Source organism: Microchirus variegatus, assembly GCF_963457635.1.
Source record: "Microchirus variegatus genome assembly, chromosome: 16".
Taxonomy (NCBI): Eukaryota; Metazoa; Chordata; class Actinopteri; order Pleuronectiformes; family Soleidae; genus Microchirus; species Microchirus variegatus.
The window spans coordinates 19,940,221-19,966,425 of record NC_139817.1 but is presented as its reverse complement, the minus strand read 5'-3'; the positions used below and the strand labels follow the sequence as shown (position 1 = coordinate 19,966,425).

Below are 26,205 nucleotides of genomic sequence, written 5' to 3'. Positions count from 1 at the left end.
AGCACAGTATCATGGGAAATGTAGTACTTTTTGTCGAAGTTGCCAAGGAGATTTAAGGAAACAAACTGCACTCACACACACGATAAATCAGCTGTAAGCTCGCTTGTTAGACATGAGTCAGGTTTTGGATCGTCAGGATTCTATAGAGAGTCTCCGGAAAGACTTGGTCGATCTTCAAGGAGCGATCCTGGACGTTTTCTCCAGAACCGGAGCGGTCCGCGTTCCCTCCTGGAAGTTCCCCGACAAACTGTCATGTAACCTGGACATGGTGGCTCTGCTGGAGCGGTATGACTTTGTGGACGGAGAGGGTGAATTCAATCAGAACTCCCATATAATCCTGCTGGAGCTCGTGATAGACAGGTAAACAGTCAGTGCCATTTATTTATTTATTTATTTATTTCCCACACAATAACATTTTATTACAGCAGTAACTTTTCAATCTATCAAAGTCCCAGAACATGACCTAAAACTATATCTCACATTAAAAAATGCTATTGAGGATGCTGAGTACTTGGAACATTTGTTTTCCTCTTCTTTATTAACTTTTTATGTTAAATTCATGTTTTCTATACGATTCCTGCTTTTCTTCCACCATTGATCTGTGGATAAATGGCTAAAAAACAAACAGCTACCATTTCAAAAAGTTTAAATAGCAGAAAGGCTGATCACCTGAGTTTCAATTTGATTTCCAGGACAACTAATGAGAGCAGCTGCCCTATTTATTTGTATATTTTGTGTTCATTTATTCACTGTCGTGTGCTTTACGTGCAGCCTAAATAAACCTACGTGTGTTTGTTTAGGCTGCTGCTTCTCCTACAAAGCTTCAGTTCTTATGTTGAGCGTGTGAGGTGCAGTCAGCCACGAGAACAGCCTCAACACGGAGGATGCTTGTCAGTTGGTCTTGTGGTCAGAAATTACTGGAGTCATTTAGTTCTTATGGTGAGTATATGTTGTATTATTATTAGGATTAAACTCAAACTTTAACATACAACTGATGTGCTGTTATGTTTCATTTCTGTCAGGTGACCCAAAACAACCCGAGTGAGAAACAGACCAGACCAAAGACCTCTGACTGTGATGACAGTGACTCAGCATCTCTTGCATCCCCACAAGTTTCCTCAATGACTGACAGCTGGAGACCTTATGTGTCTGCTTGGTCTTCAACAAGCTCCTTCAAGTTTTTGCCACAGAACCATGTGTCCTCTGGTCCTGTCCGCAATAATCAATGCCGTCCTAAGACTGACAGCCACAACGTCAGCTGCCAGACACTGGAATCGTCTCTCTGTCCCTGTGATGCCTGTTATCACGTGCAATCTGTTTTAAGAAAGACAGGAAATGCTTTTGTTGAACTGTTGCAGCGTGAGGGTCTGCCCTCCTCTCTGCAGCCTCTCTTATCTGCTGTCGAGGACACACTGGAGCTGGGACATATGACAGCAGGGGACGTCGCCCAGTGGGCCAACGAGCAGTTCAGGGACATGCGCCGACTGGAGAAACACCTGCAACATGTGCGTCGTACAGTCGAACCTCTCAAAGACAGACTGGCAGCAGCAGAGACAGAGCAGGAGAGACTTAGGTCTCAGCTGGACAAAGCACGGCAAGAGTTCATGCAGCAGACACAAAAACACCAGGCAACCATCGTTCAACTGGAGTTTTCACTGCAGAAAACACAGCGAGCAATGAAAGCAACAGAGCACAAACTGCAAAAGGAGCAACAATTCAAGAGAGGTGCAGTGAACTCACTAATTAATATAACAGGCAATCTTTTAGATCACATTAATGACTGTAATATTTATTTAACAGAAACTCTGTCCCTGGAGGAGAGTAACACTAGGCTCAAAGAAGAATTAGCAGTGCAGCAGGACGCATTGCAGTCTCTTGGTAAGGACAAAATCCTCTCATACAAAGTTTATATCTTTCAGACTTTGATGTAAATGTCATTTTGTGGTAGAATGTGAAAACACTGCACTGCAGGAAAAAGTGAAGTCCAAAGAAGATGCTTGTTGTAAGCTTCAACAGACGATCCAGCAAATAGAGAGTCAGGTCTCTGAAACACACGTCCTTCTTGATAAAGAAAATGCCAAGTACCTCAGTGCCTGGCGACTACAAGAGGTACGTTTGTGACAAACAATGCTTTATTATTATCTGTTGTTTGACAGTCAGAGGGTAGACTGGTTATTGTTGTCCAGTCAATGCAGACGAAGCAGAAATCCTTGTTGGAGCGAGTGGATGCTCTCGATGAAGAGTGTGAAGAGCTGCAGAAGCAGTTTGGAGAGAGTGAGGAGAAACAAAGTCGTCTACAGACTGAGCTTCGGCACATGTCCAAGGAGAAGGAACAATTACAAGCTCAGCTCACTCAACAGCAGGTAAACCAGAGCTCTTACCCATAATAATACCTGTTATATGTGGATGCATTTTATCATGTTCAATATTATGTTATTTGTCACAACAGAATTGTGTTGTCGAGCTTCAAAAAGAGAAGCAGATGCTGGAAAGAAACATGAGTGAGCTTAAGGAGAGTGTGGCTGAGCTGAAGGAGCATGTGCACGCTGTGAAGGAGAGGGAGAGGCTGCTGGTGGCTTTCCCTGAGCTCAGCCCTCTGTCTCAGGCCCAACCACAGAGTAGGCAATCATTTACACATCGTCTTTACACTGCAGTGTGAATCTTGTGTCTGGTCATATTATTTGAGTGCATATTGTTCTTTCTAACTTAACAAGGTACCGGAGATGTGCTTTTTGACATGGAGAAACAAATACAAGCAAACAGCATCCGCATTAAAGTTCTGGAGCAGGAAAATGTTACTCTACGCAGCAGCCTTGAGAAACTGAGGGAAAGACAACAACACAATGCTACGATGGTAGGATAATATGACAAGTGATGTATGTTACAAAATACTAAAAATGTATATTAAAACAGTTATTGTTGTCAGTAGGAAACTTCACCTCAGCAGACATGGAGCCACTCTCTGCTCACCACACACCCGTGAGTAATCCACACTTTACTTAACATATTATTATACAAATGATGCAAAAGCAGAACTCATTCATCATGATAGCATGTATGCATCGTTTCTCCTCTTCATTTCACAGGCACAGCAGCAGTGACGCATGTCTTGAAGACAGTAAAAGAAAGACAGAAGCTGGAGGAGGTGAATATGGTCATGTGTCCAGCACGGCTGCCTCACCCTCAGCCCTGCTAATTCACCTTCACACCGTCCACCTCAACACTCCACCGCTACTAAAAGCCACAAACAAGCACACGGTGCGTCGCGTGTCTCACTGCAAAGGCTTGAATCAGAGGAGAAAATAAAATGTCTGACCTGGGTGGAAGCCACGTGAACGACCTCACAAACCAGTACTGTACGTGGTGACGTGTGTGGCATCACTGCTCGTCCTCCACTAGAAGTAGAAGTCTTAGCATTGAGGAGTTTCTTTGCAAAGACATGGTTTTAGTAATTAAATCTGCCACGCTGACTTAGGAGCCCCTGTAAAAATGTAGGAATTCCGTTTGTGTGTCACACCCCCTCCCCTGCATTAACAAACCTGTGTCATTGAAAATATATCATCAAAACATGAGACAGCATTTGGTTTTTACGTTAATATTCTAAACAGAACTTTAGTTGAAACTCACTGAAGTTATAATGTTGCATAATGAGCGACAGGAAAATAAAGTGTGGACATAATATACTGTAAATGTAATGAATGTAAACATAAAAGCTCTTTGTAACAAAGCCATAAGTGAAATAACATTTCTGAAGTTTCCAGTAAAAAGTTCCGAATGGAAACTGAAGAGAATCTAAATATAAGTCAATGACCTTTGGTATTTCAAATTAAATTTTATTAACAACCCATCCCTTTGATAGGATTGTATGTTTGTTTAGGTCTTTGTTTAGGTCTTTAGGTCTTATCAATGCCCCAAAAACACACTGTACACATTTTACAAGGGAAACCACAATTCAGGCAAAAACAAGAGAACAAAAACAAAAGAAAACATCTTTTTAAATTATAATACAGTCTTGAGGAAAAAATATAAATAACTTTTTTCTTCTCTGGTTCAGCTCACTCTATGGTACAGACATATAATAAATAGATCAGGTGTGACATCACCCAGCTGATCTATCAATCATCTCTCTACGAGTCCATTTTAGTAGCAGCATTATAGCAAAAACAAGCCAGTGGAAACAAGGGATCCCGGTTTCCCTGGAAACCTCTTAAACATCTTTATGTCACCACGCCCCCTCCCCCGTCTCAGCCAATGACAGACAGTGATATTGCATCGTGGAAACAGATTCACGGGTCGTACTATTCCTACAATGAAATGACAGCGTGTAATGGCAAACTATTTATAAAGTTTTAAAAGCAGAAAAATGTTTATGGTGACGTCACAGTTTAGCCGAGCGCGTTGCACATGCAGTGAAGGTAAGAAGGCCGAGTGTGGCAGCTGACGGCCTCACGCAGCTTTATTTGCAAATGTGTTTGTGATTTTAAAAAGCACTCTAACAAAGCAACGAGTGAAGAAAAACATCAAAGGTCCTACGGAAGGATGACATTAACTAGCATCACATCACATGCTCATGTACGCTGCTTTAGAAAACACTAAACTACTCATGTTTGATTGTCAGAGATACGAGGAACACAAGAGTCATCATCGGCTGTCTGCGCTGACAAAGAGGCTACAGGGCGTAGGAAGTGAGAGGAGAGGCAAAGAGAAGCAAAAGCACATGTGTATGGCTAAAGAGATCACAGGCCCGGGGAGGATCCACATGGACCAGGACCAGGGAGTCTCCAGATCCATTAGTAAAACAGCAGGATTCCTCTGTAGTGTTTTGTTACATCAGGAGAAAAAGAATCACTGGGTTGACACAACATCATCATGCCTTATTCATTTCAATAGAGAAAAACAATGGTGACAGAATTGTTTTTCTTTTCTTTTTTTTTTTTAAACACAGTCTTTGTCTTAATGGTCCTGTTCGTCCTGAAGCATCATTCGGATGTTTTATTAACAGTATTTGGTTAGATTGCTCCCTTGTGTAAAAGAGAAGTGACAGCATTAGGCGTCAGGTTTTGTTTGTCCCGTTTCCCCGCTTGTGTTCGTTTACGACAAGAAAGTTGTGTGATGACCACTTCCTCATCATCCTTGGCTATGGTTTTCTGTTTTTGAGCAACATGTACATGTTTCTCCATACTTAGAGCAGAACTTATTCTCTCAGTCTTATAATTGTTCATGGTTGTAGGGTGTCAGAACCAGAGTGGCAGAAGCAGGGCTGTGAGGGACGACGATCAGGCTTCGACAGGTGGGTCAACAATGTCCTCTTGGACAGGTTTTGGTAACTTTGTCAGGATTGCCTCTGCTTCCTCGTACATCTGAAAAAACAGGAAGAATGATGAAACATAAATGGAACACTGACTCTTAGACAGGCATGCAGGTGATTCAAGGACTCACAGGCATGAACTGCACATCCTGAAAGAGCTCCTGTATGAAACGTCTGGAGGTCAAACGAAACAGGCAGTGAGCTAAGAGGTAAGAAACCTCAGAGTACAGGCAGATGTCGTCAAACGCATACGGAAACTTCTCCTTTATCCTAAAGAAACAGAATGATTGAGTAAAACATCACACGATATAGAACACAGAATAAGATGTGAATAAGAAAGAGAGCTTTACGTCAGAAGTCCTGTTTCGTGGCCTTTGGTTCCGACAGAGGAGCTGAGGTTGATGATGAGGCGCAGAACCTCCTTCCTCAGCAGAACCCTGGAGGCGGGGCCATCTTCTGAAAGAGCTTTTCCATCTGAAGAAAACATCAATAAATATTCACTCCATTAATAAACACCAACAAATAAGCTTTTCGTATTAGATTATTATATCAGACCTTTAAAGCAGAAACGCAGAAACAGTGACATTTAATGGTGGGACTGCAGAGTGCAACAACTGCACAACCTCCTTCACAACCCTTTCTCCCTCAGTTTCCTCTGTAACACTTGCTGGTTTATGAGCGTGTGGCGTTGTCCAGTAAGCTATTGCTTTGAATGTGAAACATCTTCATTCAGGCCTTAAGTATGTATATCTAAATGTAAGTATATCATTGGTTTATTCTTACCACCGACGACGACATCTGCAGGTGTGGGTGTGCTACAGACGGAATCTTGTGACACTGCAGCGTCGCTGCAGCCGGACACTCCAGAGAACTTAGACTGAGGCATCACCTCCAGACGATGACTGCTCTGACCCCCCCACGATGGGAAGTCCACAAAATCTGACATAGAACAAAAAAAACATAGCATTTTTAATTTTTCAAATGCACTTCAAATATGTATGTGTGTGTGTGCGTGCATGTGGGTGTGTGTGTGTGTGTGTACGCACTCTCACCTGTGCGGGGGTGTGTGCTGTTGAGCTGTGGCTGTGTGGGGTACCCGAGGACGATGGTGCCCACACAGTACAGGCAGTTTTCTTCAGAATGCTCCTGCAGTCCCGTCTCCTCTGAACCCACCAGGTGGTTCTGGCTGTCACCTCGGGACACGATGAGCTCAGAGATGCTGAACTGCTGCTTCAGTATTGGGATAGCAGGGCGATCACCTACACAGGGAACAACCAAGGTGAGCACAGCTCAGCTTAGATCAATGAACTTCATTAAAGTTGCTTAGTTTTGTTTTTACCGTCATCGCCAAAGAGGAAGCGTTTCCGCTCTTCAGATGAAGGGCTGACCCTTTGCTGAAAGTACGACAAGTCTCTGATGTGGAACATGTCGTTAATATCCATGGGCAGTGCTAGGCCAATGTAGTCATCGTTGCAGCCAAAGGTGGCGCTAGACACCATGGAGCGCACTGATGAGCATCGGTGCAGAGTGCTTTGGTTGATGGGACTGAGAAGTTCCTCTTTATCCAGAGAGGCGAAGCTCAGAGCTTTAAGAAACCTAGGGAAGGCAAGAGGAGAGGTGCGTGAGAGGACCCGGGGAGAGAGACTGGGACAGATAAGGAACACAGGGAGTAAGTGAAAAAAACAACAGTGAGCAGAGCATGAGAGGGAAGTTTACAACTCACAGACCGCAGCAAGCTAACCAGGCTGCAGCTACAGATGAACTCACAGCAGAGGCCACAGACTTTGTTCAGGCTATAATAAAACATGATTCCAAATACCTGGAGGTATAATTATACAACTTTTCAATGCACTTCAGAATCTTTGAAGAAAAAGGTCAATCAGTATAAAACCTGAGCATAGTCCGCTAACACTAATATCAAAACTGTTAGATGGATACATTTTGTCTAATAACTTGTAAAAAATGAGTTTAAGACACTTGTATTAAGTTATCAATCAACAACTGTGTAAAAGAGTAATGATTGATTTATCACTCACTGACGTTTCTCATTTCAACCTAGGGAAATTCCCATCTACTCTTTTTAAACACACAAGTACAAGGAAATGAATCATTATTGCATACAATGTAGTGAGTTGAGTAGAGTAGTTGATCAGTGACTTCACAATCAAACCTAAGAAGGGTCACAGTTACAAGAGGTAGGAACAACCAGAAACTGATCAGTCAACGGGGGGCGGGTTTACTCCAACTACTGTGTTACAGGAGTCAAATCATCTGTAGAAGGAGTTGTAGTTGCTATTAAAGTAAAAGCACAACTGGATTGGTGCTAGAAGCTACGACTCTACTGAGGACGACACTAAGTCGGTCCACCCACCACGGTACAAGTGTTCTGGACAGCCTGCGGTACGGACTTAAGAGGCTTGGCTCTGGACAGGTGCGTCTCCTGTCCGATATCCTGACGGACACAGCAGAAGGTGCACAGAAAAAGGTCTGTCACTTCCAAGTTAGACAAAACCAAACATGAACCAAAGGCACTGCTGAAAGTGCCGTAGCACAAATGGAGAAGCATCATTTAGTTTTCTTTGGGACACGTCATCAAAAAAGAAATAAGCACATTTATGTTGACAAAGAAAAACACATACACAAACAGTTCCAGTAACAGTGGTTTTGTATCATTCTGAATCACCTGCGAGGCGTTAATCTGGAGTCCAGGCTGCCGGTCTTCATCGTGATGGCATCAGTGAACAGCACGTCTTTGGCAGGTGAAGCTAGTGCTTCACTGTGAGACAAAGATGGGTGTATCCTCTGCTGCTGCAACCTCTTCAGTGTAGCGTAGCCCAGTGCGTCTCTTGGGCTGGTGTACATGAAGCTGCAGTCAGCCAGGCTCTTGATGGTGGTTACTGAAGGAGACTTGAGAGACTGAGCACGGCGGGGGAGTGTGTGCGAGGAACCGGGAGGTACAAGAGAGACAGTGGACGACTTAGACATTGACATGTGGTTAGTCTGAGACAGGGGTGTGAGGGAGGACAGCGTTTTGACAGTCTTGGCAGACACAACTGTGTTGAGGCTCACACAGTCTGAAGAGTCTGGTTCAGGTTCTGGATGCTCTGGGTTTCCAACAGTCTCCCTTGAGGGGCTGGAGCTCATGGAGCTGATGCCGCTGGTTGTGGTGTCCGTGTTAAAGCTCTGGCTGCGGCTTTTAAACTGAGTACCTCCGCTAACACCCACTCCACTCCCTCCTATGTTGCCTCCACTAGAAGAGGAGCCACCATCTCCTCCTGCCAAACGCTCTCTGCTGCTCTGCTCCCTCTCTCGGCTGGGGTGCTCTACAGCCCCATGCCCTCCTAGACCACTTAGTCCAAGGCCTGAGCTTCCTCCCCTCACCAGCCTTCCATCCACCAGTTGCTCCTCAGAGCCGTCCCTGGTTCCAACAAAAGATGTCTCCAGGCTCACTGTGGGACTCTTGGGCATTCCTTTGCCATTAAACATGGGGGTGAAGACGTCCCCCTGGTTTGGGCTGTAGACTGAGGGTTCTGTCACCGTCCTGTTCCGCCTCATACTCCCTGTATTGAATTCAGTAGGGGTACGGGATCCTGACGGGGTCTTGGGGTCACTGGTAGAGCGCTGCTTCTTACTAGGAAGAGATAATGAGTTGAGGAAACGGTTGCGAACAAAGCGTGTGGAGGCCAGGATGGTGAAGGGGCTGCGGTCCTTGACTGGTTTGGGGTGCAGACAGAAAGAGGGTTCATCTGACGAGTCCAGACCATCACACTTGTCATCATCCATTATGTACATGTCTGAAAACATTAATAACAAATTAGGACCAAAGAAAGAAGCAAAGAAGAAGCTTGATCACGAATAACTAATAATGTTGGTAGTAATATCCCACGTACTTGGCTGAGATTCGCTCTCACTGTTGTGACGTGAGCTGGTGGATTCAGAGTTCAGACTAAGTGTGCTTGGCACTGAGGAAAGTTCAGAGGTCAACTGTGTGTCAACCTCGTCTGGAGTGACGGGCCACAGCGTCCTGCGACTGTGTCTGACTGCATCCCAGCCATACTGCTTCAGCACCTCACAACCCTGCCGGGTTTTGGATATGACACCCAGCACATACACACACGTCCTGTGAATGGAAGAGGACTGTTAGTGAATCTACAACCAATCATCACTTTAAATAGATTTACATACATAACTACATTAAGGTTTAACATTACCCTCGTACTGATAGCACCTCACAGTGCTGTGCCAATGTGAGTATGTCAGGAATGACATTCTCTTCCTGCAGGAGATTCAGACCCCAGTTTGAAGAGCCGATGTTGCCCTGCATGGAAAACAACACGTGACCAAAGGCATAGCTTTCTAACGGTTAGTATTATAGTGACATTAGTGTTCCTCACCAGAGCCCAGAGAGCAGCCTTCAGCTGTTTAATGCCCTCCCAGGTGTCCAGCATTGGGGAGCGAACTGTGTAACTTAGGTCAGGAACCACACTCTGAAAGGCAGAGAAGAAATTAATGGTAGGAACAAAAGCAGAAGAATCTACACAACCCACTGCTATTGAAAGTAATAAAATGTCTTTACTTGAGCCTCCAAAAGATGACAGCCTGTCTTATCATGGACCAGCTGTCCATACAAGTGCACAGGAAGATAGACATTTGGTCTCTGTAACCTGGAGACACAGCCGGAGATTAGAAAAAATCCTTTAGTACCAAACTCTTGCTTGTGCTTTGTCAGGTGCACTGTGCCGAGTTTCTTACCTTTGGTTGCTGCGTCTGACATAGTTGTCTCCATCGACAGGTTTGCGATAGGTTGTTAGTGCTTCGTTGAGCTGTTCCTCTATCAGGTCCACATATTTAAGGTTATATTCCTGTAAAATACAAGTGTGTAAAAATGTAAAACTAAAGAAAACTGTGCTAGTGTGTGGCCCTATTATAATCTAATAACTACATTAATATCCTGATAATACCTTCTGCCATTTGTCCAGCTGCTTGCTGACATAACCCCTCTCATTGAGGTAGGAGAAACCTTTAGGAATGGACAGGAACCTAAAGAGGAGAAACGCATCGTGTCAAATATTATTAAGCAGCTGCTGGTAAAGCAATGTGATCCAAACTGGCAGCGTTTCATCCAAACTGGGTTAGAATTATTATACAAGCAGTAAAGACTCACCTGAGGAGCAGCAGCAGGCCTTTGTCTCCCAAATGGGACAGAGCTGGTTTTAACTGGATCAACGCATGAAGATTGGCCTGTGAAGCAGCACAGTTTCAGTCATGCAGCACAGAGACTTTACATATCCAAGTACATTTTTTTACTGGAGTGAAAATTGCACATTTTTTAATCATACTTTGTGCTTATTTTGTCTGTAATAAAGCTAATCATGTATTTTGTGTTGCACTGATTTAGTTTTTCTCCCATAATTGCACAGTAACTGTTGAAATTTGAAGAGATATTAGTAACTAGTAAAGTTTAGGGGTGAAGACTGGAGCAGCTGCTCTGCCCTCTCTCACTCAGATCACATGACTTCCTTTATTAAGATGCTCTTTCAGCAACCAACATTTGGTACAGATTGATTTAAAGTGAGTCACTATTTGGTAGTGTCATACAGAATATGGTACTCAAATCTGCTGAGCATAAACATTAGGTGATGCACGTCACCTTGTCCTCGCAGGCTTCGTCCAGTATGTCCAGGGCCTCCATGGACACTGCCTTGCTGTGGTCATGGAGCTGTGTCACCAGCAGCTCCATGCCCCAACTACTGAAGAACTCCACACCAGCACGTAGCAGCACGCGGAGGTGTTTGGTGGCATAGAGCCTACACGTCTGCTCAGGGAGACAAGAAACAAGAAGCATTGTTACTGTTGTTATAGCCGTGGCAGAATCTGCTGTACCAAACTAAAGAGTAACAGAGAAATGGCACCTGGGCCAGAGAGGAACTGAGTGAATTGACTGTGTATACTGTTAAAGGTGCTTTGTCAAAAGCGGCTGATGGGGCATTTTTCTATATTTATATATAAACATGTATATACGTTTGGTAGTTGCTACTGTGTTATAGTTCTTACTTGCAGCAGATTTCAATCTTTCTGTATATTCTGCTATTTCAAATTTAGCTACAACAAGCTTTTGGCACTAATGAGTACAGGGATTTGGATATTTCTTATTATTTCCAGATTTTTCTTTTTGTTCTGTTGTTCTTGTGGCCATCTTACATCAGTAGCAGCAGTAAGGATCTTGGAGAGGATGACTCTGGCCAGTCCATCTCTGCTGTAGTCCAGTGTCGTTACAGCAAGTTTCAGCACAGCGTCCTGGTTCTTCACAGAGCAGAGATTCAGCAGGCTGCAAATACAGATACAGAACAAATACAGATGTTGTGTGAAAGTGATTTGTTAACCTGACCTGAATCAGAGAAGCTGTGAGGTTCTTCATTTCACTCACCACTGAAACAGGCCACATTTCTCCAGCAGTTTGACTCCCTGTGGGTGAGCAGAGAGTGTCCCCAGGAAGAGGAAATAGTGTTGGCTGAGTGTGGTGAGCAGGCCGTTACTCTGCAGACAGCGCTCAGTCTTCAGTCCCAAAGACGAGGAAAGCCATGACACCATGTCCCTCACTAGGTCTTCCAGGTAACCTTGGCCATCCTGGTGACAGGAGAGGAAGAGAGAGAGATAAACAACATCAGAAGAAAATTAGAAAAGGTCACAAATTAAATGAGGAATGTTTACGTTTGTGTGCATCCATCTAACCTCATCTGATTCCATGAGGAACTCAACAAACTGACATCCAACCACAGTGAGTTGTCTGGCCTTTGCATGATCCAGAGCAAGTCCTGCATACAATTTACTACTGGGCTTATAAAAGAACAGAAGCCTGCGCACGAACCTGCATCACACAGAAACAAACACATTTAAAACAAGATGTCAGAAAAATACTATTTTAAATGTAGCAGTGAGATTTGGTTGACGGGTTTTACTTGTGCATCTGTTCATCTTTGTTGTTCCTGAGGTTTACATTTGGCCACTAAGAGGAAAAACAACATTTGAACATTAGACAGGAAAACACAGGCTATGGATTCTGTGCTACAACAATACACGACAAGTCTGACCTTAAGGATGGTGGCAATAAGCAGCCAGTTCCACTCCAGGTTCTGTTTGTGGTTGAGAATTTGACTGTCTCTCAGGTTCATCATCAGTGCATCTTCTGTGTCCTGAAACATTGAGTTCACAATATTAAACAAAAAACAGGAACAATGTCCCCACCGTGCAGAGTAAGTGGAACTGATTATAACACAGTCTAAAATTGAATTGTCCAGGTTATAACTCACTAACGGTTACTTACAGTTTATATCAATGCTGGACTCACACATGCTGGAAAACAAGCCTTCAGCATTCAAGTAAAAATTCACAGACATAGCTGACCTACAGTGTAGAAACATCGGATAACTCTGAATAAAACATAAGACTCTGCTGCAGCATACAAGCAAGTGCAAATAATAAAACAATTCAAAAACTTGTGGGGCTTGTGTCTCCATGAATTCTCCCATTTAATATAACCACACGTGGCTAACCTGTGTGGCAGCAAGAGGTCATGGGGTCACATAAGCCCACTAGTGGTCATGTGACACTGTTTCAGTGCGTGTTTCATTTAAATAATTGATAATGTTAATATTCAACAATCATGATATAATCTTAAAACGATCTATTAGTAATTTATTCGTGAAAAGAAAACAAAAACACTTTACCTGTATCATGTGCCTTCTTCTAATGTTAAAACTACAGCACCTTATTCTCCCATTGCTTCAGGCATTTTTTAACACTCATGAAAATCATTTGTTCAGTATACAAACAGAACTTTACTCACTAACTTACTAACATCTGTTTTGACCTGCTGGCTTAGCACATTCTGACATCCAAACAAGAGCCAGGTATGGATAATATCAACCTATCAACATTGACATAGAACAAATAATGTGACTGAAATCACGTGACTCATAAGTGACAACATAGATTGTGATAGAAGCTACTGTGCCCGTTTCCCTCTATTCAGTGTTTCTGCAAAACACAACACAATGTTTGTACTAAACACACAGGGAGGGATATATCCACTGTCCACATAAGTCCATTTTGTATCCTAAATTATATCTGTGGCAGACGGTGTCTGAACTTAAATGTTAGAATGAAAAAAATCACACTTACCTTAATTACATAGATGTCCCTGTGTGCACGCGTGTGCATCTCTCTGCGGCTGTGAGAAGTCACAGATTTGCGTACAATGTGGTCCAGGTACAGACTGTGTGGTTTCAAACCTCTCTTCTTCTTCTCATGGAAACGCTTCAGATTGTTGACTGCTGCACTTGCCCGGCTGAAACACACATGAAAATGTATGATTGATTTCTGGACAAACTGAGGTTTCTTTGCAAATGCACATATTTTTCTTTCTTAGACTAAGCAGCAAAAGACTGAGGCCAGATGTGAACCCTAGTCTATGCAGAGGGCATCTGTACATGGGATACCAGCTCAGAGTTATACAGTGCCTCAAGAAGGACAGATAGGATTGGGTGAGACAGAGATTACTCACAGTCGTTTCTCCTGAGAGATGTCAAAGGAGGCTGCCATATTCATGAGGGTGGGAAGGCAGTGGAGGTGATGACTGTGGGAATGAGGAAGGATGGTGTTTGCCTAAACACCAGAGAAGCAGGTAGAAGATTTTTGCAAATTTGATTATTTTGTAGTGACACACAAGTTCACATACTAGTGTGCTAGACAATAATTATGTTGTGTTCTATATTACCATGTGTAGAAGGTCTCCAAGCAGGATGGTGGCTCTGTTAGACAGCTGGTCATCACTACTGGTCACAACTTCAACGAGACCCTGCAAAGACAAGAGGACACAGAGACTGCAGGTTTTGACTTCATTCAATATTTTCACACCACTATAAGCTGCAGAGCAGAAAAGTGACACAAACATGTAGCAGAGGATTGTCACACAACATAATGAGAAGTGTCATACTCCTTAAAAAGGTATAATACGGTGCGTTTCCACCAAGTAGAACGGTTTGGGTCAGTACTGTATGTATTTTTGGTGTTTCCATTGAGATTGTACCAAAATAACTCTTTTGGTACTCTTCTCTTGGAGTACCAGAGCAATGGTGAGTACGGTATGATATGGGTGGAGCTAGACCCACAACAATCAGCCGACTGAGCGACAGAAAAGTGTCACTCCCTTGCAACCGGTGTTTCTTCAACGCCCGCAGTCTATTCTTATACGAAGCATGACGTTTTGTTGTAGGAGCCACAAACCGAGCAGGAAAAAACAAGCTGCTCTGTTGTTGTCCGTGGTGTCGCGTTCAATGTTGTCCTTCATTGCTGTCGTTCATTGCTGTCGCACTGGTACAATGTCATGCTATGTATCTCACTGACGGACAGCGCACACCCCGCCTACCAAGTAAAAAGGTACTGTTCTCAGTCGAAACACGAGCTTGACCGAGGGCTTTACCGTTCCAAACCATACCGTACTGAACAAACCCTGGATCAACCCACCTCCAGCAGGCCACTGGTGATAAAAGCCGACAGGACAAATCCAAGGTAGTTGTCCATCAGATCAGGCCTATTGAATCAAAGAGAAACTACAATTAGCAGCTCATAGATGAATGTCTCAGCCAACCTGATGCATCACAAGATGACACAATGGACTAATTTGTGAATTCATTCTTGAGTTGAGATTAAAATATGTTTTAAGACATCAGTGATCTGGACTTTTGATATCCAAATCTTATCACTAGGGAAGGCACGATACAGATATCACAATTCTGTCCGATATAGTCATTTTGGAATTTTTAATCTATTAAGCTTTTAGCAACACATTTGATTTAGCCATTTCAAGGACAGAATTCTCCATAAAGAAGAAACAAACAGACGTGACTAAGCTAAAATAATGTTGTTGCTGTTCATCCTCAACTCCATGTGTGTCAGGAAGTTGCGTAAACAAAAGGTAAAGACAGAAATGCAAACATCCTTTCATTATCCATGTAAACACAACAATTTTGTGGCTCTGTTCTATCTGGGTTCCCTCACCGGGAGCGAGCTCGGTGGGGTAAGATGACTTTGGCCTCAGCAGCAACAAACCCATCAGAGAGTCTCCATGTGTCCTGGAACCTGGCAGGGTCTGAAGTAAATAATGTCACGTGTTAGCTTACAGTGTATGTGAGTAAAGGATGGGCTCTGAAACTACAGGCACTAAGTAGATAGTAGTAATATATATACATTTCCTTACCAACACTTAGAAGAGCTTCCATGAAGTCTTCAGTTACAATGGGCACAGGGAGCCTGAATATCTCATACAACACCTCCAACAAGGCTTTCTGTAGGGCACATTACATAGAAGCAATTAGATCCATACAGGTTTGATATGGCATTAAGTAGCTGTGGAGAGAGCACTTCCAACACTGTAACAACACTGATGTGAAACACAATACTTAAGGATCTCGTGGAGCCTATGATTCACTCTGAAACCCCAAGAAATGGAATAGGTTCTGGGCAAGCACCCAATTTAATGACCTGAAGCAGTGTGAACCATGACAAAATATATCTGATGCTGTTCTTTGACCAAGCTTGTTTGGCTCTACATCTACACTACATCAAATGCTTATTAGACAAAGGATGTAGACATCAGTGAGGCTTTGGTTGCCTCAGTAACAAAACAATATGAACGGGGAAACATTAAAACATAAACTGCATTGAAATTCATACAGATATATTAGTGTAGATGTTTCAGTACTTACCCTAACTTCCATATTTGGTATGCAAAGTAATCCAATTAAAGACTGGATGCCAGAATTTCCAGCCTTGCATAGGTTGATAATCCCTGTGTAATAAAGACACAGAGACACAATTATCTAATAAAAATACATCTCATGTAAATGAAAGTATTCACATGTGGTTAATATCAAAGTCCTTACCAGACCAGGAGCGAAAGGCTGCCACTATGGCCATCCTACTAGACAGGAAACGGGACTCTCTGTCCTCCCTGAGAAACATACATTATTAACAGCAGGTTCCATACACACAACACACAACACACAACACACCACCATCTCTTAGATGCACAGATCACTAAAAACTCCAATTACACAGCAAGTGCAAAACCACATTGATGTCAAAGAGAACCAATAAACGTAAAAATCTTCAGAATAACTGAAAGGACTGCTTTACTTTGTCCGACACAAATTTTTAATAGTTAGTCAGGAGTCAAGCGGCCCAGATAACAAGAGCAACGTCACAAAAACATGACACAAACCCTCAACTTTCCCCTAATGCATGGTGTTACCAGTGTGGCAAACAGTAAACACAAAAACGTCAGAACTAGCGCTGTCAAAATTAAAGCGTTAAAGCAGGATGGTACATTTATGGAATTAACTGTGCCTAGCCCTAGTCGGAACAATATCTTTTTGTCTCTGCTGTAACAAAAACACTCTTCATACCCCCACCAGACACACACTCACTTGAGTTGCCCTTCAGCCGTGTCTGCATTGTGCCGGTAGTGAAAATCTGTGAAAGGGGCGAGGATTTGCTGGAACACACACAGGGGGAAAAAAAACAATAACAGAATTTTTTTAAGTGGAAGCATTCTGAAATTGTCACATCGAACATTCAACCTACTATAGATCTCATATGAAATCCACGTGGATATAATGACAGCAGTGATGGGAGGAGTCTGTCCCAGGTGACCGTTTACTAGGGATGCAACGGTACAGTTTTCCCACGGTTCGGCATGCATCACGGTTTTGGGCCACGGTAACGGTACAGTTTCAATATCTTATATATAAAACTGCTCAGACTAGCAAATGCAATATTGCATTGTAAAATGACTTAAAAGCACAGATATAATCACACCACAAACTTTATTTAAACAATAGTGCACTATCAGATCAAATTAAACAGCAAACATAAAACCCCACAAATTAAAAATAAATAAAGTTTAGTGCTATCCAATAAAAATAAACAACATTTTAACCCACTCACAGAAACTACAACTACAAATACACCATGCTGCTCCAAATGAAAGAGACGGGTGATGACGACCTAAATGAGAGGCTTGCTCGGAGTAGCACTGTAGAGCGAGTGTCTGTCCACTATCCAACTTTAAACCAACTTCACTGCGCTGCATAACAGATGCTTGCACACCGTGGTTTGTTTGTTGACATTCATGTTCTCATTCTCATTGTAACCTACGCTGAATCCTAAATGATCTCACACAGCGGACTTATGCGAACACTGTGCCACTTCAAATTGACTTTTTTCAGAGTCTCATTCACTCGCCATTGTTTTTGCACGGTTCAGACAGCAGCTCAATATCTGCATGTGTAACGCTGATTGGCTCTGAAGACGGCATGAGCATCCGCTCCTGAGTGGATCTAATCACACAGCATTGTGTATTTTAATACATTTTGACGGGCTAAAACATACCTAAATACCGCTGTTTGCCGTTGTGTATTGAACCGAACAGGGTGTACCGAGCGGTTCGGTAAAATACCAAATATCGTTCCATCCCAATATGTCGCCCTCCCAGCACAATGGCTCATTTATAATGAACTCATATCTGTGTGTACCTCGAGCTCGACATCAACCCGCACGTACTGACGGGTACGTGGGTGGTTGAGTAGATGGAGGATGGTGGTGATCAGTGCTTCATTGATGCGACTCAGCTGACAGTCAATCACACTCTTCAGGATGGTGCTGAGGCCTCCTCGTTTAGCAACCACCTCTGGGTTCTTAAGTGCTGCACAGGTTGGCAACAAAGAAAGATTACAGGCTTTGAATTCCTCTTTTTTTTTTTTACTACATTTAATTTTTTCTGCTCCTGAGGGCTCCTCACAAACACCAGGCACTCACCTAGCTCACAGACGATGGCAATAGCTGCACGAACCATGCGGTCTCTTTCTTGGAGTCCATCAGTGCCCACAGCAATCAGAGAGTTTGTGACTGAGGTGGGGAACAGCATGGCATTGACAGTGATAATCTAAAAGGGTAGGAAGAGGAGAGAAACACGAGTCATCAAACAACAAAAACATAATCAGGGCTATCACAATCTCTATTGCAAATTCGATCGACCTTCGAATGCAAAAATCACGCCCCCAGTGTGACGTCCTGCAGGTGTGCCAGAGGGGAAAAAAACAGTGTTGTGTTTGTAGCCATTGTAGCACGACTACACGTTACCTCCTCCTGCTAAAGTAAAACTGCTGCCAACCAATAGTAACCATGGCAACTGCTCATTAGGGCGTCACATTGACCAAACTCGAACCCCCTCCCGCTTCTCTGAAATCATCGGTGTGGAAATATTTTGCGTTTCCCGCGAGTTTTTTTCGACAACAGGAAACTAAGCGCTAAGTCTGTGCAAGCGCATTTTCTGCATGTGTAGCAAAGCACAGGACACCTCTGCACTCATCATAATGACGTAGACTTAACTACAAAAACAACCCCGTTATACAGACAACTCTTCTGTCCTCAGTTGGAGCAAAACTTCCTCAAAACTCAACTCACGCTAAACTAGCGTTATAGGTGTGTTTGTTGCATTGGACATGTGACCTTATTCAGCGATGGAAAACCCTGGATTTAAACATTTAATTACGAAATGCCTTAAAATCCTAAATCAAATAGAATCGAGGATTTGGAGAATTGTGACACCCTTATCATAATATAAATATTATTTAAAGAAAAGTACAATGTTGAAAATGAATGAGACATTTTATGACTACAGGTCAGGCTGTATGTCATAAACACTGAGGCTATGTTACTATCTGTATAGTTTCTTCCTGAAACCAGAGCCTGAGTCTTTGTGTGTGAGAGAGAGAGACAGTTTACAGTAAACTACAGAAAGAACTATAAATAACCTTTGCAAAGTGTCCATACACTGACACTCCTGCAAACTCAGTGGTCTTTTTGGCAGCAATGAGGCTGTCCTATAACATCAGAGGGCAAATTCCCACTCATGACACTGACTCAAACAATTAATCACAGCAGAGGAACGAAACAAATAACAAGGGTATTCTGTCCATCTTACCTTTCGGACAAGTCTCAGTGCCTGAGTTCTTTCCCCCTCATTGCTCTGCTGGATATCAATGCATCTGAAAAAACAGCATTAGAAGCTTAATACTTTTCTAAAAATGACAATAACATCGATCTAAAAAGACAGACTTCCATCTGACTGCTCTATGCAGGATCTCACCTGGCTATTAAATAGTCCACCTGAAGTCTGAGGACCTTCTGCAGCACATTTGTATCTCTAATGAGGTAACGCAGTGCCCGCAGACCTGCAGCACGTACTTCCTTGGCCTCATTTAGTAGAGCTAGTCGCAGACTAAGGGTTAAAAAGTTCAAAGTTATGAAATGAAACAGAGTCATAAATACGTAAGTACTGTCATGTTAATTCCTTAATTGTGTGATCACTATGATGATTTATGTTGAGATAAAAAACTTTATCACGTTATCCAACAAGCCTTACTAACTAACATGTTTACATGACTGCATACAACAGGTCTGTTAAGTGGAAAAAAAGAGCAAATGTGGATAAATAGTATAAAATGCACAATAACTGGTAAGAAAAAAAAATCACTTACCAAATGATAATGTCTTCGTATGTAAACCCAAAGATTTCTTCTTGATGGCCAACGCTGCATAGCAGCTACAGAACAAAGGGGTGGAACAAAGAAATTATATACAGTTGTGCTCATACCCTGACAGAATTTATGATTTCTTGGCCATTTGTCAGATAATATGAATGAAAACTTTTCTTTCACTTATGGTTAGTGGTTGGCTGAAGCCATTTATTGTCAAACAACTGCATTTACTCTTTTTAAATCATTATCACAACACAAACTACCCAAATGACCTTGATCAAAAGTTTACATACCCTGGGGCCTCATGTATAAAAGAGTGCGCAGCTTTCATACTGAAAGATGACGTACTCACAAAATTTGAAAAGGACGTACGCAAAGAAATTCTCAGATTTATAAAACTGTGCACCAGAGGGGTAGTGTCCTCTGCTCTTGTCCACACATGTTCAAAGGTATGTGGTCATCATGTTGTTTGTCACAGAATAATTCATGTTCGTCACTATAGACACATAATAATATTATTTTGAAACACTCTGATAAGTTTCAGAGCTTAATATTGCAGTGTCTCGACCTGACAAGAGTTTGCGTAGCGCTCCGCAAATTATCCCGGCAGCTTGAGAGTTTGCGCTGCGGTCTGCAAAGTACCACACCAAGTACATTTTTATACATGCCATCGTGTGCGTGAAAGCAAGCGTACGCCGTCTTTTTGTGCATATGCACGGTTTATACATGAGGCCCCTGGTGATTTGGCCTGATAGCACACAATTGAACACAAACAGGTTTGAATTGCTATTAAAAGGTAACCATCTTCAGGAAAGGGATATAATAACATATCAAAGGAATTGAGAATGCAAATCAGCAGTGTTAAAACTCTAATTAAGAAGTGGAAAATGAGGGGTTCTGCTGAAACTGCCAGGAAAATTGTTCGGGATGCAAAGAAAAACCCACAAATAACTTCAGGTGAAATACAGAACTCTGAAAAAATGTGGTGTGGCTGTTTCAAAATGCACAATAAGGAGGCACAAGCAGGAACAAAGATGGGCTGCATGGTGCACTTGCCAGAAGAAAGCCATTACTACGCAAATGCCACAAAGTATCCCGCTGACAATACGCCAAACAGCACAGAGACATGCCTCAAACCTTCTGGCACAAAGTCATTTGGAGTGATGAGACCAAAATTTTACTTTTTGACCACAACCATAAACACTACATTTAGAGAGGAGTCAACAAGGCCTAAGGTACACCATTCCTCCTGTGAAACACGGTGATGGATCGCTGATTTTTTGGGGATGTGTGAGCTACAAAGACACAGAAAATTTGACCTCAAATCATGTGCAGTTCATGCAAGAGATAAAGACACTCACTGTTAAGCCATAGAAGGACCAAACTAAGAAACAGCACACACTTTCACTTTCCTGCAGGCTCTGCACATTCGCAGGTCACCTCCAGTATTTGTTTAAATATATGAAGACAGAGGGTGAGAACAGAAAGTACTAGGCCTTCTCCAGCTTCTCCATCACAGGTCTGTACTTACTGACAGCTCCACCACACACAGCTGCTGTGTACCACAGTCAAACTGAACCAGTTCATAAAAGGGAGCAAAAGAAGTATATAAGTTTAAAACAAACAAATCTTCAGCAACAGTTAGCATTGGTGAGAAAGATCAGAGTATGCAAAACAACGATAAAAGGGTGGATGATCTTCCCAAAACAAAAATATTCGCCCAATCTTTGAAAAGCAGACTGCACACCTTTCACAATTAGCTTTTTCTGGGCAAAGGATGTCACCTTATGAGCAGCCTAAGGCACCAAAGCAGTGCTACTTCATCAGTCTACCTCTGCTTTTCCCAGATGATGATGAAGCAAATCTCTCCATCTCTTCTTCATCATAAACCACAGAGCAGGGATGGATGGAATGGGTGGACAGAGGCCTAGTGAGTAGGGGGTTGTTTTAAACCAACAATGATGTAACAGCTCAAGCAGGCGAGGGGGGATTCAGGGATTGGAGAGAGGGGCATGTGACAATCTCCAAGGGGATTAGGTCCCCCTTACTGTCCTAGAACCCTTATAAGGAATCAGAAGCTTGGCGCTCTAACAGACATATGTCATGGCAATTACTCTCCTGTCTGTTTTAAACAAGACAGTTAGGTGTCCAGATTTTAACTGCATTGCTAAGGCTGGCTCACATTCAGCCTTCAGTCCACTCCAGTGCCAGCTGCACACTAACTGCACAGCTACTAATAAACTGGTCAACATATGTCCATGACAGACAAGAATCAGAGGAAGTTTACTGCAGTGGATGGCTCTATGAATAATCAATAAATCAACAAACATGTCAACATCAAATGCTCAAGGTTTTTCAACTTCTCAACGACAAGATGAGCAATTGCAGTAGGGCTCAAGAATATTAAATACATCTTAGATGAAATTCTATCATTGGTCAAACGCAGCCATGTCCAATCTAAAAAGGACATTCAAATCCAAGACCATTATTTAAACAAAGAAATATTCCGATTTTAATAAGCCGGTCAAATGCACCCGCATCGCTCAGCATCAGCAACACACATGCACGCGGCTACACGCACATGTAGTAGAGTGTAGGGCTGGGTGGTATACGGGTTCACACCGAATACCGTTTTTTTTCCCATATGATATGAATTTTTAATATACCGCCATACCGGTGTATTTGATTACACAACATCCGCGCAGCCGCAGCGCTGTCGTCTGCTTTGCAAATGAGCGCTATGCATGTAAACGTTTCATTAATGTTTATATATTTGTTTCAATCACTGGATGAAGCCTGTCATATTTTGGACAAGAGTTCGGGACCTTAAATCACTTGCACAAAACTTTTGATCAGCACTCAGCATTTGTTTGTTTGTCATTTAAACCTGTGTGCGTGAGGGGCGGGCGAGAGAGAGAGAGAGAGAGAGAGAGAGAGAGAGAGAGAGAGAGAGAGAGAGAGAGAGAGAGAGAGAGAGAGAGAGAGAGCGAGAGAGAGAGAGAGAGATGTGCGCTCTTGGTCATTAGTTAATTTACTTATTTGTGTGTAGGTAATATGTTGTGTAATATGTTTAAACTTAAATAAACTACAGATACAGGTAGTGTATTTTGTATTTTTAGTTGGATATTGGATGTGAACCGATTGTATTTCTGTTAAAATGTTCTATTAAAGAAAATATGCAAAAATATATATCTTTCTGTATGCTGTAAAGTGGTTTAAAAAATTGAAATCGGAATTGGCTAAAATCGGTATCGGCAGGTCAAACTTCTTGAAAAATCGGAAATGGCCCCAAAAATGGCAATCGGTGCATCCCTACAGGAAATGTACACTTTTACCCTTAACCAATAAAAATAGAATAATGTTAGGAATAAACATTTTAAAACTTATCACGTCTTAGGTTTATAAGAATTATAACCAGGCATGATATTTTAATTACAGTGCGTCTCTCTTGATACAAATCAAGTCGCAGTCCCTAGAACTTGAGGAGAGGGGATCAGGGGTTAAATGACAGAAGAGGGGAAGACAACCTTTATCAATGAGTTAATCTCCATGAACAGACACAGCTTTGGCATCCTTGCATCTTTATCATATTCAGTAATTCTCAGAGTTGTCAAGACCAACTCGGGTAGTACATAAAACAAAGGCTCATAACTTGGCAGTTACCTTTATGAAGTTGTTCAGGTGGCCCAGTTTTCGCATGTTACTAACTCCATGTGGTTTGGCCACATTTTGGAGGATTTCACGGAGGTTTTCTGATGGTTCTGTAAGAAAACAAAAAGGAAATGCAATGTAACCAAAACAATCAAAAGGCCATATTGACACAATAACAATCAATGAACTGTATTTGATATATTGCAGGAAGGAAGTTAGTTTAACAGGCTAAACTATTTCAGTGTGTACAGTCAAAACAAGGTCTAGATTGTAAGAGCAAGACCTAAGCTGGTAACTGTATTATTTCTTTTTTCATTTTAGGTTCATACAGCTATTATGTAAACAGAGTCCACTCACTGAAACTAAAAACAATAGAAAGACAAACCATATTATATATTATATTTTCTAATCTACACTGGAAAATACAAATAAATATCAGTATTAGATGTCAGTCAATCAAGATATAGAGCTGCTCCGCAATATTGCCTTTGCTCGTCTGAGCAGTTTTATATTAAGATATTGAAACGGTACCGATACCGTGGCTTCAAAACCCTGGCATACCGGACCGTGGGAAAACTGTACCGTTGCATCCCTAATATACATATACATACATACATGCATATCTACACATACATATATGTGTATGTATATATATATACATACACATATATAGCCCTGCGATGGACAGGCGAACTGTCCAGGGTGTACCCCGCCTATCGCCCTATGTCAGCTGAGATAGGCACAGCACCCCCCGTGACCCTCCGGTGGAGGATAAAGCGGTAGATAGTGGATGGATTGATATATATATATATATAAATATATATATATAAATATATACACGTATATATATATATATATATATATATATATATATATATATATATATATATATATATATACTCATATATATATATAATCATGACACAGCAGATGTAGATATATATGTTCTACATTGAGCAAAATAAATAGAAAAGAATAGTTGGAGAGGACGCAAACATAGAAGTCATGGAGGCATCAGCTTATTTAGCATGCTGTTGTAGTCATTAGTTGTACCAGCAGACCTTGGTTTGTTTGCAGAGATCATATAATACATTTAAGAGCCAATATCTGCCAATTCCTGTATTGTGCATCCCTACTACATGCAGTGCAACGCTGATGCTTTGGCAAAGTATCCATTATGTTATTTATTTACTATTATGATATTTATGTCGGAATTGTGAGCTTGATGACCTTGAAAGTTTTGAGCACAGACACGTTTTAGACATCAGTTTGAGAATTCCACAATCACAGTCACTTCTGCTGTCCTGAAAGTCAACTCTGAGGTTTACTAGTATTCTAAACCCACTCTGTAACTCTATGATGATCAGCTGACAGGCCCAACAACCGCCCCCCGCCACCTCCACACTCACACACACACACCATCTGTAATGCATACAAGCTAATATTTCAAGCACAAAACAACCTTGGCTTGTAATGGAATCAGTTAGGGTCCCAGGACGTGGATTGATACGTTGATACGTGCTGTAGTGAACCTGACCACCGTGTGTATCACAGTGCTACGAGAAGAAAAGAACAGCGCACGTACCCAGTGCTGCCTAATTACTACTTAGCTGGGAGCATGGAAAGCCCAGTGTATTCCGCAGCTAGCGATGACAAATGAATGAGTGCAGCACTGGAGGCTGTTTATCTGAACAAAAGCCGACTCACGCGAACCAAAACAACAGAGCGTCGTCATGGCTGGTTAGCTGTGGCAGCTAGCTCATGCTAACACTGCTAGTTGGTTAGCTCGCTGCCGCTGTTATTATATTACTGTGAATGTGAAACAGAAACACGAAGGTGACAGCGCAACAGCAGCACAAGCGGGCAGACGCCGTGGGTTTTCACGCCACACCGCCAATGTTTGCACAAATGCCGCTCATCCATTTTGAACAATACTCGTTTTGAGGGTGATGTGATGAAGCCGCTGCTTACCTCTGGTCAGATCCATCGGTACATTCTCCTCCCCGCTGTCATTCCGACCTGTCAGAAAAACGCACAGCATGCACCGTGAGGGATCCCGCCAACGTCACCATATGCCTGAGAATACCCTTTTTCACAATATCCCACTATCGTGTGTTTCACCGAGTCGAGTTTTTCATGCTTACCCCGCATCCGAAGACTCCGAATAGGACGGCCGCGGAAGCTGGCCGCCATGTTTCCAGGAACGTACACAACACCGGAAACTTCGCGGCTTCTCGCGAGAAAAGAGAAGACAAGGGAGAGCCCACGGGGAGAGAGAGTGACAGCAGCAGCAGCAGCAGAAGACGTCCAACAGGCCGTGGATCAGCTGGATCTCCCTCATCACCCCATGATCTCATCAGAGACAAACATGTACAGCTGACCTGGAGACTGCGTGGTGGACGAAGAGAGAGCGACTTAAAAGCTCAGGATTTTCATCCAAAAAATACAACAGCAAATGGCAACAGCAAACAACAATTTAATGAGCCATAAGTTTAGTGAGGCAGAGATTTAGTGACAGTGACAGGGAACCTCCTCATGTATTTGTCCTGGAATAATTTTGATCATAAAGTGTTTGAGAAAGTAATCCACAAACAATTTCACATTACACATAAATAAATATTAACAATTAGTTGTTTTAGTTACTTG

At 42.4% G+C, this 26,205-nt stretch overlaps 2 protein-coding genes across 2 annotated transcripts; one reads left to right on the top strand and one right to left on the bottom strand.

The window, feature by feature from the left end:
- Positions 1-112: 112 nt before the first annotated feature.
- ccdc157 (coiled-coil domain containing 157) lies at positions 113-3,101 on the top strand (the record flags this gene model as incomplete). Its single annotated transcript, XM_083902379.1, has 9 exons — positions 113-360; positions 801-939; positions 1,023-1,725; positions 1,801-1,878; positions 1,949-2,109; positions 2,187-2,363; positions 2,450-2,618; positions 2,715-2,854; positions 3,087-3,101. 9 exons carry the CDS (start codon positions 113-115, stop codon positions 3,099-3,101), a joined length of 1,830 nt encoding a protein of 609 aa, XP_083758505.1.
- Positions 3,102-3,918: 817 nt separating this feature from the next.
- On the bottom strand, positions 3,919-25,779 carry LOC310938560 (rapamycin-insensitive companion of mTOR-like). The gene is made up of 37 exons (XM_083903079.1): positions 25,704-25,779; positions 25,531-25,578; positions 23,572-23,669; positions 19,909-19,973; positions 19,518-19,649; positions 19,353-19,416; positions 18,185-18,311; positions 17,902-18,071; positions 16,795-16,862; positions 16,252-16,319; positions 16,075-16,157; positions 15,567-15,654; positions 15,368-15,458; positions 14,834-14,900; positions 14,085-14,165; positions 13,872-13,972; positions 13,490-13,655; positions 12,400-12,501; positions 12,268-12,314; positions 12,041-12,176; positions 11,736-11,935; positions 11,510-11,636; positions 10,959-11,123; positions 10,473-10,549; positions 10,270-10,348; positions 10,061-10,170; positions 9,885-9,972; positions 9,703-9,795; positions 9,520-9,626; positions 9,199-9,428; positions 7,992-9,102; positions 6,648-6,904; positions 6,361-6,567; positions 6,092-6,247; positions 5,659-5,782; positions 5,440-5,578; positions 3,919-5,360 (listed from the first exon to the last, which is right to left on the bottom strand). The coding sequence occupies exons 1-37, from the start codon at positions 25,750-25,752 to the stop codon at positions 5,277-5,279; spliced, it is 5,205 nt and encodes a 1,734-aa protein (XP_083759205.1). The 5' UTR covers positions 25,753-25,779; the 3' UTR covers positions 3,919-5,276.
- Positions 25,780-26,205: the final 426 nt, after the last annotated feature.